Source organism: Rattus norvegicus, chromosome 1 (assembly GCF_021556685.1).
Source record: "Rattus norvegicus strain SHRSP/BbbUtx chromosome 1, alternate assembly SHRSP_T2T, whole genome shotgun sequence".
Taxonomy (NCBI): domain Eukaryota; kingdom Metazoa; phylum Chordata; class Mammalia; order Rodentia; family Muridae; genus Rattus; species Rattus norvegicus.
Window position 1 is genome coordinate 91,555,638 of NC_141534.1, and position 18,298 is coordinate 91,573,935.

General features: G+C 47.3%; 1 protein-coding gene, 1 long non-coding RNA gene and 2 pseudogenes across 2 annotated transcripts; 3 read left to right on the top strand and 1 right to left on the bottom strand.

Moving 5' to 3' along the window:
* The first annotated feature begins 1,808 nt into the window (after positions 1-1,808).
* LOC148007281 (guanine nucleotide-binding protein G(I)/G(S)/G(O) subunit gamma-5 pseudogene) lies at positions 1,809-2,686 on the top strand (annotated as a pseudogene).
* Positions 2,687-9,921: 7,235 nt separating this feature from the next.
* On the bottom strand, positions 9,922-15,495 carry Cd177l1 (CD177 molecule like 1). Its single transcript, XM_087599973.1, has 6 exons — positions 15,365-15,495; positions 14,511-14,615; positions 12,227-12,367; positions 11,232-11,417; positions 11,011-11,142; positions 9,922-10,716 (listed from the first exon to the last, which is right to left on the bottom strand). The coding sequence occupies exons 2-6, from the start codon at positions 14,572-14,574 to the stop codon at positions 10,499-10,501; spliced, it is 741 nt and encodes a 246-aa protein (XP_087456099.1). The 5' UTR covers positions 14,575-14,615; positions 15,365-15,495; the 3' UTR covers positions 9,922-10,498.
* Positions 14,514-16,718, top strand: LOC120096889 (uncharacterized). The gene is made up of 3 exons (XR_015646290.1): positions 14,514-15,123; positions 15,446-15,656; positions 16,319-16,718. It is a non-coding gene; the product is annotated as an uncharacterized LOC120096889 (long non-coding RNA).
* Positions 16,719-17,327: 609 nt separating this feature from the next.
* Positions 17,328-18,179, top strand: LOC148007282 (guanine nucleotide-binding protein G(I)/G(S)/G(O) subunit gamma-5 pseudogene; annotated as a pseudogene).
* The last annotated feature ends 119 nt before the right edge of the window (positions 18,180-18,298 follow it).

The window sequence follows — 18,298 nt, forward strand, 5'->3', positions numbered from 1 at the left end:
AGGCAGACAAGACCACCGAAGCCCCATTGGTTGATGAATATTCCTCTCAGTCTTTGATTGGATAAGCCTGGAGAACCGCTGCATCTCATTGGTTCCGAGTGAGGTCAGTAACTGGCCGCTTCAGAAGGCACGCATGCGTATAAAGTGCTGCGTGTTCGGCCACAGTCCGTGGCAGTTGCTGTGGAGGTCATCCTCCAATCCCAGGGTCACATGGTATCTAGGAGGGCTCTGTGAGGAACTCCCTTTGCCCTGTCACTGGAGATGCCTCTAAATTGTACATATGAGTAGGGAGCTGGTGAGGGCACAGATTGCCATCACAGATATTTACCCTCCTCAGTCGCGGGAACATGAGCATTCAGATTAGATATAGATGTCAATTCTTTTATTCCATTTAATTTAGTGTGCTTGTGGGTTGGCGCACATGTGTCATGTTGCACATGACAGAGAACAATTCGGGAAGTGAATTGAGTCCTCCTACCATTTAGATCTCAGGAATCAAAATCAGGATGTCAGATATGGTAACAGATGCCTTTACCCTGAATCACCTTTCTGGATCTCAGTTCTTTTGTTAAAAACAAATTATTTATTTATTTATTTATTTATTTATTTATTTATTTATTATATAGAAAGCAGTTATTTCCTTGCAAAGTGTTTCTGAGTTCATATAATGTACATCACTCATGTAGTCCCTGAGCAGCTAGAGCTGTTAAAATGGCTGCGCCTGTCAAAACAGCACCACCTCCTGTACCTGCAGCTGTCATGATGTATAAAAATAGGAGCTTTTTTTCTGTTTCAGCCTATGTTCTTCGAGATATACCATCACAGGAGCTGTCCCCCCCCCCCCCAAAATTCTCCACGGTCACAAGACTTCCTCTCCAGCCCACCCAAGCACCTCAGCAGTGAGGACACTTCAGCCAAAGCCGGCTCTGGCTGAGGTCTCCGCATCCCAACCCATGTGTCAGATGCAGGGTAAAGGGGTAAAAAAAGCTACCAATCCCTGAGCTCCCTAACCTCAGGACTTGAAATCCAACCTATCCTCACTCTGGAAGTCTCTGCTCTGAGAAGCTCCGCCCCTTAAGAAATCCTATACAAGCCCTGCCCTTATTCAGGTCCTTGCTGTCCACTTAGAGAAGCAGAGGCAGCCACCCTTATATTCTCCTCTCCATTCGCGACCCTCCAATAAATCTCTTTTCATGAGATTTGCTACCTGGTGTGACTCGAAGTGGAAACTTTAAGGGTTCTTTGGAGAGTCTGTTGTGTTGGTAATGTTTTGCTCAGGTGAGGCATGTACTGAGGAGAGGCCTGTAGAGGACACACGATGTTTGGAGGGCATAAATAGGACCCCACATAGTGACAGAGTGAGACCCAGGATTACTTATAGAGCTAGCTGTGCAACGCTTGTGGGTCTTCGCTGATCTTTGCTTCCCTGAGAGAGGCATGGCCTTCTCCTGCTGTTCCTCCTGGTCCCTCCTGCTGACTTGGGCTAAGGATGAGGCCTGGCTGTCTCTGCTAGGTCGGGTCACCGCTGTTGATTGGTGTTTGCTATGCTGAATCCACTGAACTGGACTGCTGAGGTGTTTTCAAGTGGATCGAGCTGCCGCTGCTGACCTGTGAACTGAACTGCCAATTTCCAGGCAACACTGACAGGAGTTGCTCTAAAGAAACTTCCTAAACAGGTCCACTTCCCCTGTATCATTTCTTTGCTGGGTGATGGGCTACAAGGGAGGTTAAAGAGTCTAAGAACTATCATGAAATGTAAGGTTTGAAAAAAATTAAATTGACATGATATCAGAAGAAGCCAAGAGACAATGAAGAGAAGGGGAGTGGACCCTTCTCATGGAGAGTAAGTGTGAGGCCAGTCTGGCCAGCTCTAGAGTGGAGAACGTGCCTCTGGCAGTCTTGTTCCTCCCTCCTGTTCCCTCTGCCTTGCTAAACAAACAAACAGACAAACAAACAAACTAACAAACAAACAAACAACCTCTTAGGTTACATTCCTAAAGCAAGCTGCTAAGGTCTACTCCCTTATTTATCTACTTCCTCCTCCTGAGCTCACTTCCAAGATCCAGAATCCAATTATTGAAATACAGCACTCAAAAGCCCCATGGCTCACCTAACTAACATGCCCAATTAAAATTAACTATGTCATCCTAACCTGGGGTTCCCCTTTTAGCCTTATGAACTGCCTTTTTCCTGTGTGTCACTTCTGTCTCCTCTGTGTCCACAGGCAGTCCTTGGTCCTCTGGGACAGATCCTCCTTTTCCTCTTCCTCCATCTCCTGTCTCTGTCCCTTATCCCTACCCTCTGTGCCTCTGGACCAAATATACTACTATGTCCTACCCCATGCTGACACAGACCACCCTTTTCTTCTCTCCTTAAAAATTATACCCCTGCCCCTTGGACTGACAAGCCAGTGTGGTGTCCCCAGCACCAGGTCAGGGTCTTCTAGTGTCACCACCATGAAGAAGGTAGTTCAGCAGCTCCAGCTGGAGCTGGGCTCAACCATGCGAAGGTTTCCCACTCAGTTGCAGATGCTAAACACATGTGTCTACAGAGTGCTCATCATGACCCTCTGCTGACTGGAGTGTTTTTAAGTTCAAATCCCTCAGACCCCAGAAGTCTACTCCTTTTTGTATTCATACAGCTTAAGGTTTCTCAAAACACCTTTCATGAGCCAGTGAATATTTAGGAGAACTGTGTTTGGTCTGTACAAAGCTTCTCTTTAACTTTAACAGGTGTCATAGTACACTGTCCTCTTCTTGTCTGTTCTTAACGCCTACCTCTCTGAATTTTCACGGATTTGTTTCACCGGATTCAACTAATTTATATGCACTGGCTGTAGCACACAATAAAACAAAAAAAAATTATACCTTAATGTCATCTGCTGCTGTTTCTCCGCCTGAGTCAGCTAGCAGCCATTTTAATTTTTCCTCACTGCTTAATAAAAGATCTCTGTGCAAATGGATCTTTGGGTGTGGTTTGTGCCTAATCCTGGGTCTGGGTTGGACCCCCCACTGTGTGGAAGGTTTCCTTCAAAGTCTTCTCTATGGAAGACTCTAACATTTTCTGGACAAAGGGAGTGGTTGATTACTAGGGCAATATTGTCTTTTGGCAACATATAAAACATGAGAGACACCAGGACATCAATGTAGCACACCTTTGGGGCCGTGACTGCTGAGTGAGTTTTCAGAGAGTATTAACTGAGTGCGGACGACCCACCCTGAATGAGGGCAGGCACATCTCATGCCTGGGACCCACCATTCCAATCTCTCCATTGTGCATCCAATGACAATGTCTTGGCTTCATGCCCCTCCCCACACACACTTGGTGCCACGCCCCCTACCACAATCAGCTTTTACCCCACCAGGAAGTCTTCCCTCCATTAACCTGCTTTCTTCTGGTTTCCATCATGGCAGTGGAAACATTAATTCATCCCCTGAGGAGGATGTGTGGATGCACATGGAAACCTCTGGGTCTGCAGACTCACTCTTCCTGACACGCCACATCTCAGCACTGTGACTGTCAGGTCTATGTTTTAGGGTCTAAGGCTCCCTGAAGGAAGACCCCATACTCAAACAGTATGCACTGGCAAAGAACGTTTATTTTGCAGAAATTTTGCAGGGGTCAAACATTCATGAAAATGATGCCACGTGTAGGTGCTCATAAGTCCCTTTTATGCAGGGCTGGGGGAATTTTCCAGAAAGATTAGCTCACCCCTAATATGATTGGTAGGAGCAAAGCAGTGACATTAGTAGAATTCTGATTAGTTGCTAAGTTAGTTTCATTGCATTTGGTGAGAGCTTGAAGAGTTTCAGAGACCAGCTCAGTTCTGACCTTGTTATTCCTGCTGTCCAGCTGTCACAGGAGCTGTCTTCAACCCGGACATACCCTCCCTAAGTCAGGGTCACCACTGAGCAACAGCTTACTGTCACTCACTTCCTCTGAGAAGCTCAGTTTGCTTCCCAGGGAATAGGAAGTTTTTATTCCCAAGAGGTTTGCACTTCTCATTGGGCCTCTCCGTCCCCCTTTCCCAAGGTCTGAACCGCTGGTGCAGGTCTATACTGAGACCTAAGGACCACGAAGCTTTAGTGTCGAAATGTGGGCCTTTCTGTCTTAGCATCTCAGCTGTAAGGTGGGACAATGGATGCCTTAAGTTTCTTCTGTAACTGCTTCCTGCTGACATTAGGGCATTGCCCAAGGGGCCCAGGGAGGCTTAAGTGCTAGGCAATGGGGCATTCATCAGAAGCACTGGATTAGGTGACCCTGTGGAAAGGCAGGGGACTTTCTGTCCTCTGGCCTGATTTACATCAGTGTTGGAGCCAGCTGGGAACTTCATAGCTTCCTTGGGTGGAGTCCGTCAGCCAGGCGAGACACTGGTGAGGCAGATGCAGACCAGGGACAAAAGTGAAAATTGTCTAGTGGTTGGGGAAGGTGAGCAATCTCAAGAACAGGAAAAAATTTCTCATTTCAAGAACAGGCAGGATTACTCATCTGGAGTTCATCAGATCTGTGGCAGGTGGGTCCCAATTCTTACCATTGTTTTGATTCCCTGAAGCTTGTTTGAACTTTAGTTTACAAACAGTTGTATATTAGTGCTAGCCATCACAAGGAAATCCATATTTGGATTAAAATAAATGAATAGGTAGATAGATAGATAGATGGATGGATGGACGGACGGATGGTAGTTGACAGGTGTCTGTGAGACAGGAGTATGCTTTTGTTTTTTGTTTTTTTTTTTGTTTTTTGTTTTTTTTTTGGTTCTTTTTTTCGGAGCTGGGGTGGAACCCAGGGCCTTGTGCTTCCTAGGCAAGCGCTCTACCACTGAACTAAATCCCCAACCCCTAGACTCATGCTTTTGAGACCTGGTAAATCTATAGGTTTGGGTTAAAAGGCAGAAAACCTTTCTTCAGGTCAGAGGGTTAGATACACAGACTGAGCAGAGGTGTTTGTAACATGACAAGAAGCACCTCTAAGTCTCCATCCAGAAGACAGCCAAAGGGAATTTAAAACCTTCAGCTAGTGATGAAATTCTAAACAGCCAGTGCTCCATTAGCTTATTAAAATTTCACTGGTTAACGTTTAAATTCTGACCTTTTGAAATCTTAGTATAATAACAGCATGGGGTAAATATGAAAGATTCCCTTTTATGCATCATTCCTTATATTTTATAACTTGCATTAATATAACTTAAGATGCCTTCTTAGACCCTCTAATTTTTATAACTTGCCAACATTAAAACATCCTCCATTTGAAGTAATTTTTCTATCCTCTAAGTTTTCTCCTTACCCCTCCACATCCTCTAATCCTTACTGTTTGTATCACTAACCTCAATCATTTCCTAGACCTTTAAATATTTTTAGAAGCTCTTATATCCTCAGACCTTACATAAACTTTTAATCTCACCTTTTTTACCCTGAGATGTGGGCAGCTAATTCTTGAGAGCAGTCATCTAATATGAAGCTTATGAACAAGGCAAACATGCTTGCCCTTTTAATAAGAGCCCTGGTAGTTTTATCTAACTAATGAATTGAGCAATGAACTAAGACGGTGGTGAATTACCTTGAGGTAAGGGGCTAGTTGCCTATTGTCTGGCTGTTAAGCTGCAGTTAGCTTAGATGTCAATGTGATCAGAGATCTGAGGAGGATACATTGTAACCTAAATAAATGTCTTATGTGTCAATTAATATGACAGATTTACCCATTGCCCAGATGGCCATCCCATTAGGTTCCTGTGATGTTGATGGCTTGGTTGGGGGCACAGGTCCCAGGACTGGATCAACCTTCAGCTGCCAGGCTTGGCAAATCCTAGAGACTTTCCTGTGGAGGAGAAAGCTGGGTTCTTCTTGTCTTAAGCAACATGTAGCAATCAATTTTCCCGGTGTCCTATTGGTTCATGGTTCAGATTAGGCCCTGGCAGCAGATGAAGCTTTAGGACAGTTTCACCAAGTGGTTAGGGTACCACAATCCAGGCGGTGTCCTCTGCTGTTGTGCCCTTTTCTTCTTGGAGACCTTGGGGATCATTGTTAGGATTTGGGCGTCTCTGTCATAGTAAGTTTAAACATCAAATGCCATACTCAGCAGATCTCTGTCTGGCTTGGGGGCTGTCACCTACTAGGATATCTGAGTTAGACAATTTTGTTCTTAGTTACCTGTTTCAAGTAGTACCTTAGAAACATAAAACAAGAGACTGAATAAAGCTTTATCTTGAAATTAACGGCATCAGTACTTGGCGTGACTTTAAATAGGTTTCTGAACTAGAGGATATGATGGTTCATAAGTTTATTTATTGACTATTAACTGGTATTTCTTAATTATAGTAGCTTGTATGAGACTAGAACTTTTATAGCACCCTTAAAACTTATGGTTTTCGATTGAAGCTCTTCTAGTGTCAAAATAAAAGGTTTTTAACCCATAAACATATTTTGTAAGGAGACTAGGGATTGTTCTGACCTTGGCTGAGAGAGCTCTTACCTGTTCAGCTCTTGGACTGAGAGACCTCCTAGGGCCCAGGAGCTCAGGCAAACTGGAAGGTAGGAGCATGGATTCCACAGGTCAATGATTCCTAACCTCTTAAAGGTTTTAACCTTTCGATACAGTTTTTAAATGTACAAATTTCTTAATTTTCATTATTACATTTATATATATTTATAAACATCTTAATTTATAGGGCAATATATTTGGCATTATAAGAGGGAAATGAAACAGACAAAGCTGCAATGGATAAAGAGACCTCAGAAATGAATTTCTAACCGGTAACATGTTGCATTGATCAACAGCTGTGTTTTTAAAAGAAAACCTTCCGTTATCATAGTCATCATTTTCATCGTCCGATCCATGCCTATCATAATAGGAACCGTCTGAGCTCTTCTCACCATGATTGACTCCCCCTCCATGACTGGATAACCTGATTGCTGCTGTCCAGTAAAATTTCCTCCTTTAGGGTAGCCATCATATACCAACACAGATATCCCAATGAAACATTCAAGGCTTTTCTGAATGTCCCATAGCTTTATATATTTAACCATAAACTCTGGAAGACAAAAAACACTCTCAACTGTTTAAACAGTTCAGTGTCTGTAAAATCAACACCAAGTGTATTACCTTCACGCTACCAAGTTTGGCTACCAGCAAAAAAAAAAACAAAAACAAAAACAAAAACAAAACAAAACAAAAAAACAAAACAAAAAGCAAACAAACAAAACAAAAAAAAACCCAAAAAACAAAAAAACACAAAAACACAAAAAAACACAAAAACAAAACAAAACTAAAAAACCACGGCGACCAACACTCGAAGGTGCGCCTTCAATACCTCCCCAAAGAATCATTTTGAAATCCTATCTTTTGTAAGTCTGATTTTTTAGGGTAGGATAGAAATTGCATAAAAATAATATCCCAATTCAAAAGTACCTCCTGAGGCCTTGGTTAGCTCATTGCATGTGTTGTTGCCAAGAATGGCTTTAACCCTGAGTTGTTTTAAACCAACTTTCTGTTGCGGTGATGATAGATGATTAACCATATATTATAAATTGATATTGTAGGACAGGGACACACAAATCATAGTAAACTTACATTTAAGACTGGTCAGACACAGACATGCAATGGCCGCATACATTTACATATTTAAAACAGAGGACGGGACTTTATTTTGTTTGCTGTGATTTCAAGGGAGGCTCCTTGCTTCCTGTTGGATCCAGACAGACTGAGAAGCTCGGCAGCCTCACGAGCCGAGCCTGGCTTAGCGTGGACAGGCAGGAAGTAGGGCTCCGAGGGCGGCTCCAGTTTATCAGTTTTTGTCCCAATTTAGCCACTTTGTTGTTGTTGTCATTGCCATTGTTGTTACAACTAAGTCAAGGGGTGAGTGACCAGCGAATGAAGTTTTAACCATTTTCCCCCAGACCCAGACGTCCCATCAAAGAGACCCAGACGTCCCATGCTGCAATAGTTAAAGACAGAGGAGAGCTCCTGCAACCCAGGGCGAGTTGTCCAGACCATACAGTTGCATTTAGACTCCCTGCCAGGTATTTGAGGTCCCTGAGCATAACTGGACTAGGCCCAGCGGAGTGGAGCTGACTGTCTGTCCCTTGGTATCTCTCAAGGTAATAGGGGAGAGCAAATAAACCACAAGCACACAATAAGCCTCCAGAAGTTGGAAGAAGAAACCCAAATTAAGCTGACGGCGGCCTCTCCTGTTGTCAGACCCCGCCTTTCAGGAACGACCCACCAGCCTCCACCAAACGCTGTGCTTGGTTGGAGTTCTCCAGCTCCCACTGGCATGGGGTTAGTGTTCAGAGATGGTTGCCTTCCCTGCCCTCAGGATCTGCCTACTAGGTTCATTCTGGTCCTGTCACCTTCTACCAAAACCTGGCATAGACTACTTTACATTTCTCAACATAAGGGGTTCTGGAGTGTCCTTGAAAAGTCCAGGCCAGGAGGAAGCCTCTAGTGTTTCTCCCCTTCCTCCAGGGGCCTCCTGATTGTGTCAGCCAAAGAAATACAAAAGGAGAAAAAACAAAACAAAACAAAACAACAACAAAATACCCTCCCCACCCCCATTGAGCAGATCAGGAGACAACTCTGAGCAACTCAGGACAAGAGACAAAAACCACAAAGACACATGACACGGGGGCATGCCTCAGCTCATGGATCTGTGGAGAGCCAATTGCTCCCCTAGAAATGCTTGACCATGAAGTGGAGGGGTTGCCCAGCATCCAGCACAAGCCCCTAAAGGTTAAGGTTCAGAATTGCTGAAGCAAGGCTCCAGGTTTAAACACTATGCAATGATGAAGACTGCTTATTTTGCAAAACTTACTAGCATGTAGGGATCAAACATTCATGAAAATGACGTCGACTTGAGGGTCTTAGACAGCCAACCATTATGTTGAGCTCTGAAAGTCTTTTGGAAAAATTCAGGGAAAGATTGAGGAACCTGAACAGGATACAGATTCCACAAGAAGACCAACACAGTCAACTGACATGGACCCTTGGGGGTTCCCAGAGGCTGAACCACCAACAAAAGAGCTTACAAGAGCTGGACGTAGCCCCCCATAAACACACATGTGCAGCGCATGTGCAGCTTGGTCTTCATGTTGGTCCCTCAACAATTGGAGCAGATGCTGACCCTGACTGTGTTGCCTGCCTGTGAATCCTGTTCACTAACTGGCTGCCTTGTCTGGCCATAGATGAAGAGGATGCGCCCAGTCCTGCAATGACTTGAGGTGCAAACATGGACTGGTACCCAGGGAAAACCTCTTCCTTCTCAGAGGTGAGGAACAGGGGAGAATTTGGGAAGGGGCCTTGTGAGGAAAGTGACTGGGAGGAAAGAGGGACTATGATCTGGACATAAAGTGACTATAAATAAACTCATAGAGAACAATTCAAAATAGCTTCATGAAGTCCCTGAAACCAAACAGATTCACCAGGCCCTCAATGCAAGGGAACATAATAAAAGCTGCAAAGAAGACTCAAGGATAAGCCAAGCTGCAAAGGAGGCTCTGACACCAGACCAGATGTCTGGAAGCAGAACCCATTCGAGCTGCCCGCAGGAGGTTTACACCAACTGGGGCACCTGGAAGGGGCGCCCTCAAGCTTCATGAGCTGCTCCCTGCTGTGCAGGGTGCTCCATATTCCCAGGTTTGTGAGCTGTCCCTCATGCCGGGGCACGCTTTGGTGAAGCAGCTGTCTTTGGGTGACTTCTGCATAGTCCTGGAATTAACTCCACTGTAAACCTCATGGTTTACCAAGTTGGACTTTGGTGGTATTCATACATTGTACTGTCAAGGAATCCTGATGTGGCTGACTAGATGTTACTGTTGAGTCCCCAGGAAAAGTTTGGCCACACAGCACCATGGAAACCAGGCCTTGGCAGCTCGACTCGCCATGGACCCCACTGTGCGCCCTCATTTCCTCACATAGAGAAACCCAGGATTTGGAGAAACAACAGCAACTTTATTTTTCCACATGTGTGGTCCATGTGTGATCGTCTGCTCTGTAGCAGGGTGAGTTCAGCGGCTCCTATACCTAAACATGAGGAGGAAGGGGTGTGTGGGTGAGGGATGAGGGCTTCAGGCATCGCAGAACTGTAGGGCGCCCTCCTGTGGTGAACAGCGGTACTGCGCATGCGCGGGTTTTGCACCTGGCGGTACCATGCTAGTGAGGTGATTCATTCTCCGCCAATCCCTGGAGGACAAATAGCGGGGGTGATAGTGGGGTGATTCGTGCTCCACCAATCCCTGAAGGACAATTAGCATAGCCACAGCCTGTTGTGTATATAAGGCGAGTGTTTTTGCCGCTCGAGGTCCCTGTATCAGCAATGAGGTGGTCCTGCAATAAAGGCTGTTGAGAAGAATCCGACGGTGTTGCGTCTTCCTTGCCGGCCGAGGTGGGCGTGACACAGAACGACAGTGCCCCATCTCAGGTCTTTAGGTTATGAAGTCACAGGAGGGCTGGGTATGGGTGGTCAAGAGGGATTAAGAATGGCCAGGAAATGGGTTCAGCAGAAAGATCAGATTGCTGTAAACGAAGGGCTGAGAAGAGACCTGAGCCCTAACATCCAGGCCAGGAGCATACTTGGGACAAGTCCATGTGAGAATGGATCACCACTGTTGGACGGAAAACGGGTTTCTGTTATGGAGACTGTTCCAATTGAACTTTGATTTTTCAATAAGCGTTTTTGAGGATAGACCAGACATCCAGAAATGCTAAAGACTACATTGAGGCCACCTACAAGATAAAGATCAAGTCAAGGAGCAGGGATAAAGGATAAAGAAACCTTTAAAAAAAAATCATATCCAGGAGTCCAGGCCCCAGCCCTCCTCCTACGAACCCAGAAGTTTTGGTCCAGGGGCAGGATTCCTCCCTCACACCCAGAGTTATACTCTCCAGCCACACTCCCTCTGCAAAGTCCAGGCCTCTGCACACCTCCCTTAGAGCCCGGAGTCCTCATCCCTCCTCCTGAGCCGCTGGAATCATGGCCACTATCTCCCTCGTCCAGGGGAGGCAGCCTTCATCCCTTACCTCCATAGAAGGCCAATTCACTACTGTAACAACGAGTGCCTCTAGGGCAGAAGACAAGGTTGGACTTGCGGTTGGCAGAATCCTTAAAATGCAAGCGGACAGGACACTGGCTCCTTCCTGGCACAGGAGGGGCTGAGGAGAGAGGAGGAGGGGCTGTAGAGCATGTTCCCAGCTGCAGTCACGGGCACCTCCCTCAAGTTCTGGGTCCCTGGGTCACATACCTACACGAGGGATCGAGTCAAGTAGGACTCTGCTGCTATTTGAACTGTTGCACAGTTCAGAGTCACATACGTGGTAAAAAGCGATGGCCATTATTCCCGGTCCAGGGGCGAACACCGTGATATTTCTTACATTCCTATGATTCTCTGTGCTGGTACCTTTGCTTCCCAATAAGACAGATTTTTTGCCTGAAGGGGGGGCGTGATACAAGCATGGAATGGAGACACGGACAGAAAGGGTGCTGAGAACTGGATGCCTAGTTTGTGGGTCCATGGATGCTCCCAATTAGGGAGACTAGAGCCCCAGTGACAGCAGGACAGACCATGATCTGAGTCTGCCACAGACTGAAGCCCAAACCTGGCTCGCCCTGCTCTGTCCCTTGCAGATCCTGTTACCAGGCCTCTCCTCACTGTCTCCCATGAGCCCCTGCACCATGCTACAGCCTCAGTCTGGTCAGCATCTCCTCTCCCCTGCTGGGTTTCTCTCTACACTCTGCCCTTCACCCCACACTTGGCTCCCTGGGCTCTGCTTCTCTCTCCTCCCCACCTCCCTGTGGAGCTGCACAAGGACTCAGGCTTAGCAGAACAGGACTCAGGCACTCAGCATCCTCTCTCCCTCCTTCCCTCCCCCTCCTCCATTCCCCACCTCCCTTTTCCCTCTCTCTTCTGGGCTCTGAGTCTCCTCTGGTCCAGGCTGCTCTTGAACTCCCTGTGTTGCTGCAGATGAAGTTGGCTGTCTCCACCCACAGCCCCATGCTGGCACTGCAGGCACCCAGCACCCACCCAGTTCATGTGGTACAAGGGTTCAAGTCCAGGGTCTCCCTCTAATTAGCACAGATCTTCCTTGTATGCCCTCATCACAGCTCAGCAGAACAAGGGTCAGACATGGGAGATCTCAGACTTTTGGGGAGCTGGGCAGAACTGTAGGGCATAGAATCCAGGACAGGGTTGGGCTTGGCCTGGTGTAGAAGTGTGTCCCACCATCTTAGACCACGCACCTACATCTATAAGAACAAGAATCTCCTGACAACTCTGTTCACGAATAGTCATCATGGTGTTTTGTTCTCTCCATTCAACTGCTGTCTTAGTGAGACCACTGCCGAGGTGCATAATGGATCCCATCTGACAGGTCAGAGAATCTGTGGAGAGGAAAATCCAAGATGTATGAGAGTCAGGGGGCCCACCATGTCTCTCCCTGAAGTTCCTGGGCTAGGGGAGGCCATCACATTCTGAAGCATACTCCCAGTGCCCTGGCTGAGACATCACCGGCTTGCATTAAGGAGGTGCTCAGAACTCAAAGCCTCCAGGCCTGCAGCCCTCCTCACCCAGTTACTGCCTAAACCCCTGCAGGGACCTCCTCTCAGAGCCTTGCAAGGAAGGCTGGCCTCTCCACTCATGGCTCCTCTTCAGGCATTCTCTACTCCCCATCTGGTTTCATGTTCTCATTACAATAGCAAAGGAGGAGGCCCGGAGCCATATATGTCTCTGTGTATCTGTGTTAGTGCTTGGGGAGCGTGTGCGTGGGAACATGCACGCAGAGGACAATGCCCACGATCTGCCTTTATCAGATTTCAGTGTCTATAGCTGAAATGTGGACTCACTCTTTTGGCCCGACCCAGGCATCAGTAAGACCAGCTGTCTTCCCCAGTCCTAGGGTCCTTTACCAACAGAACCATCACCCTGCATAACACGAACACAAACAGAAAGGTCCTGGATTCCCAAACAAAACTGCTCAACAGCTAGTGAGCACTGAGTGCTGCTCAATGTCTGGATACAGAAATGCATCTCCACACATGAACCCCCTGCATCCTCACTTTTTGTGTTTCTGAGACAGGATCTGGCTATGTGGTCTAGCCTGGCCTCTGCTTCAGGAGCACAGGGTCTGCAGAGCAAGCTGCTCTCTCCACTGTTGGCTCAACTGTGTCATCTCCTAACCGCAGCCTCCAGCAAGTGGCAGCAATGTCAAGGGAGGGCAACAGACAGGAGGAACATGCCCAATACCACCCAGGCAGTAAGCGGCAAGCTGGGCTCAGAATCTGGGCTGTCACCTTAGGCTCAAGGTCACCAAACAATCTAGTTTGAGGATCCTGAACGTGGGCCTCCCCTAAGGGACCTTGCAGGAGCATCACGTGTGCCCCATCATGCAGAAATTCTTGTACCTGGGACAGGTGTCCACAAGCACCCTAGCCCTCTCAGTGGCCCAAGTAGGGGTCTGACCTTTTCCTCACTTCTGAGCTGCCCTCCTCCTACACACCAGACCTGCACTCTCTCTGATCCACCCCACCCACATTCTCTCCATCTTGTTCAAAGCTGGCTCCTTCCCCCAGTTGCTCCACCTGCCTCTCTGCCCCCATTCTCATTCTTCGTTCCCTGCAGCCCATGTTGCAGTCCCCAGGAAACCCTGTGGCCCTGCAGACCCTGACCACAGTCCCCACCTCTAATGCCTCCAGCCAGCTCTAAGATGACACAAGGACTTTCCCCTGCCTGTCCTGGGTCTCTCTGATCCCCATTCACTTCTACCCAACTGGATGTACCCCCAGCAGCACATGGAGTTTCTTAAATGGTTAGGTAATAAGGTCAGGCCCATGAGAAACTCTGAGAAGTCCTGAGAAGGCACAAACTTCTGGTAGGGCCCCATCTTTCCTAGAATAAAATTCTGACCTTAAATGTCTCAGTGCTTAGAGCACTCACTGTTCTTCCAGGAGCTGAGATGATTCCCAAAATGTATTAGCATATACCTTCATGCAGGCAGGCAGACCCACACAATTGAAGGTAATTAAAAATTAATAAAAATAAATATAAAACACGAGTTCTTAGAATGGCCCCCAGGATCCTCTATGACTCTGCCTTCCTATGTCTTCATGCACACATCCTTTCTTGCCTCTATGTCCCTGATACAGTCCCAGAGACAAGGGGTCATTCACAGGGTCTGAGAAGAAAAGCAGGAGGAGACACATTCTAGGGCGACAGAACGACTCAAGGGAAGCCAAGAAGATGAGGGACACAGGGGACAACAATATGGTGGGCACCCATTATTGATGATGGGACAATGGAAGTGTAATCTGTGAATTCCTGACTGAAACTGTGGGCAGGGTGCTGGTCCCCTACATTGGGTAGGAGAGCTAGGTGTTGTCAGACACAAAGTCCTTCTCAGGCCTTGCACATGGTTTCCTCCTCCCGTGTCTGCAGTTCTTTTCTCCTCTGTTAAGAGACACTAAGTGATAGGTGGGACATTCCGACACTCATATGACGACGTGACAATTGCTCTTGTTCTATCCTCACCTGAGCAGGGGACGAAGCCCAGCAGAGAGAGGAGCAGGGCGTACTGGATGTGGCAGGCTCCCATGGCTTCTCTGAGACTGGGAAGAGCTGATCAGGACCTGGGAACTGATAAACTACAGGAGTGAATTCAACCAGACAGGGATGGATTAATCCTTGTTTTCTGGCCAGGACAGTTCTAGGGAACATAATCCTGGGAAGCCAGTCTGTCTTAAGTACTTGGAGGTTCCAGCAGGCTTCCTGTGCCTCAGGTTCTCTCTGGCTGTATATCTTAGCTCTGGGTCCCCTGAGTCCAGGATCCCAGCGACTGTGTTCCTTCAGGGTCTAGATGCAGGACAATGGCCCGGGAGCCCCTGCTTTAACTAAACCTCAGGACTTCAGAGCCCAAGCCGAACCTTTTCAAGGCCTCAGCATCTCAGTCCTCAGAACCCAGCTCCAACAGAACTCGAATTCTGAGGGCCCTGGTTTGGCTGTCCTTGGAATGTGGCATTTAGATTCTATTTTCATAGCCCCAACTCCCCTGGACCCAGGATTCTTGTCACCCTTCTTCACACCTCGGCGTACAATCCTCAGCACCATGCCATTGGTACAACCCAGGCCTCTCCTTCATTCATGGGTGAGCAGACCCAGATGATTCCTTAGACACAAAGTCCACAACTGAGCACTCTTCGAAGACCCAGGGAACAGCCCCAGTAAGAGCAAAGCCCTCCTCCCTCAGATTTGAGCCTCCCTCAAAACCAAGACTTCAATATCCGGTTTCCCGTCATCAAATTCTGGCGTCCATACCCCAGCCCTCCTCTCTCAAACTCAGGACCCCCTTTATGCTCCTTCTCCCTCCTTCCCCTGCTCCTCCTCACTGTTTTTTCCTCGGGGCTTGGGAAATCTCGTCTCTCAAGGCTCCGTTTCCTTGTAAGCGGCAAAATTCTTTCTGGCTTCAGAACGTTCTCACCAGAGTGTCGGCATTTGAAGACTACAGTTGTGCTCTGACGTTGTAACTTGTCTGCGCACGCGCAACTCCTCTCAGGCCTGCCCATAGTGGCAACCGCAGGCAGACAAGACCACCGAAGCCCCATTGGTTGATGAATATTCCTCTCAGTCTTTGATTGGATAAGCCTGGAGAACCGCTGCATCTGATTGGTCCCCAGTGAGGTCAGTAACTGGCCGCCTCAGAAGGCACGCATGCGTATACAGTGGCAGTTGCTGTGGAGGTCATCCTCCAATCCCAGGGTCACATGGTATCTAGGAGGGCTCTGTGAGGAACGCCCTTTGCCCTGTCACTGGAGATGCCTCTAAATTGTACATATGAGTAGGGAGCTGGTGAGGGCACAGATTGCCATCACAGATATTTACCCTCCTCAGTCGCGGGAACATGAGCATTCAGATTAGATATAGATGTCAATTCTTTTATTCCATTTAATTTAGTGTGCTTGTGGGTTGGCGCACATGTGTCATGTTGCACATGACAGAGAACAATTCGGGAAGTGAATTGAGTCCTCCTACCATTTAGATCTCAGGAATCAAAATCAGGATGTCAGATATGGTAACAGATGCCTTTACCCTGAATCACCTTTCTGGATCTCAGTTCTTTTGTTAAAAACAAATTATTTATTTATTTATTTATTTATTTATTTATTATATAGAAAGCAGTTATTTCCTTGCAAAGTGTTTCTGAGTTCATATAATGTACATCACTCATGTAGTCCCTGAGCAGCTAGAGCTGTTAAAATGGCTGCGCCTGTCAAAACAGCACCACCTCCTGTACCTGCAGCTGTCATGATGTATAAAAATAGGAGCTTTTTTTTCTGTTTCAGCCTATGTTCTTCGAGATATACCATCACAGGAGCTGTCCCCCCCCCCAAAATTCTCCACGGTCACAAGACTTCCTCTCCAGCCCACCCAAGCACCTCAGCAGTGAGGACGCTTCAGCCAAAGCCAGCTCTGGCTGAGGTCTCCGCATCCCAACCCATGTGCCAGATGCAGGGTAAAGGGGTAAAAAAAGCTACCAATCCCTGAGCTCCCTAACCTCAGGACTTGAAATCCAACCTATCCTCACTCTGGAAGTCTCTGCTCTGAGAAGCTCCGCCCCTTAAGAAATCCTATACAAGCCCTGCCCTTATTCAGGTCCTTGCTGTCCACTTAGAGAAGCAGAGGCAGCCACCCTTATATTCTCCTCTCCATTCGCGACCCTCCAATAAATCTCTTTTCATGAGATTTGCTACCTGGTGTGACTCGAAGTGGAAACTTTAAGGGTTCTTTGGAGAGTCTGTTGTGTTGGTAATGTTTTGCTCAGGTGAGGCATGTACTGAGGAGAGGCCTGTAGAGGACACACGATGTTTGGAGGGCATAAATAGGACCCCACATAGTGACAGAGTGAGACCCAGGATTACTTATAGAGCTAGCTGTGCAACGCTTGTGGGTCTTCGCTGATCTTTGCTTCCCTGAGAGAGGCATGGCCTTCTCCTGCTGTTCCTCCTGGTCCCTCCTGCTGACTTGGGCTAAGGATGAGGCCTGGCTGTCTCTGCTAGGTCGGGTCACCGCTGTTGATTGGTGTTTGCTATGCTGAATCCACTGAACTGGACTGCTGAGGTGTTTTCAAGTGGATCGAGCTGCCGCTGCTGACCTGTGAACTGAACTGCCAATTTCCAGGCAACACCGACAGGAGTTGCTCTAAAGAAACTTCCTAAACAGGTCCACTTCCCCTGTATCATTTCTTTGCTGGGTGATGGGCTACAAGGGAGGTTAAAGAGTCTAAGAACTATCATTAAAAGTAAGGTTTGAAAAAAATTAAATTGACATGACATCAGAAGAAGCCAAGAGACAATGAAGAGAAGGGGAGTGGACCCTTCTCATGGAGAGTAAGTGTGAGGCCAGTCTGGCCAGCTCTAGAGTGGAGAATGTGCCTCTGGCAGTCTTGTTCCTCCCTCCTGTTCCCTCTGCCTTGCTAAACAAACAAACAAACAAACAAACAAACAACCTCTTAGGTTACATTCCTAAAGCAAGCTGCTAAGGTCTACTCCCTTATTTATCTACTTACTCCTCCTGAGCTCACTTCCAAGAACCAGAATCCAATTATTGAAATACAGCACTCAAAAGCCCCATGGCTCACCTAACTAACATGCCCAATTAAAATTAACTATGTCATCCTTCCCCTTTTAGCCTTATGAACTGCCTTTTTCCTGTGTGTCACTTCTGTCTCCTCTGTGTCCACAGGCAGTCCTTGGTCCTCTGGGACAGATCCTCCTTTTCCTCTTCCTCCATCTCCTGTCTCTGTCCCTTATCCCTACCCTCTGTGCCTCTGGACCAAATATACTACTATGTCCTACCCCATGCTGACACAGACCACCCTTTTCTTCTCTCCTTAAAAATTATACCCCTGCCCCTTGGACTGACAAGCCAGTGTGGTGTCCCCAGCACCAGGTCAGGGTCTTCTAGTATCACCACCATGAAGAAGGTAGTTCAGCAGCTCCAGCTGGAGCTGGGCTCAACCATGCGAAGGTTTCCCACTCAGTTGCAGATGCTAAACACATGTGTCTACAGAGTGCTCATCATGACCCTCTGCTGACTGGAGTGTTTTTAAGTTCAAATCCCTCAGACCCCAGAAGTCTACTCCTTTTTGTATTCATACAGCTTAAGGTTTCTCAAAACACCTTTCATGAGCCAGTGAATATTTAGGAGAACTGTGTTTGGTCTGTACAAAGCTTCTCTTTAACTTTAACAGGTGTCATAGTACACTGTCCTCTTCTTGTCTGTTCTTAACGCCTACCTCTCTGAATTTTCACGGATTTGTTTCA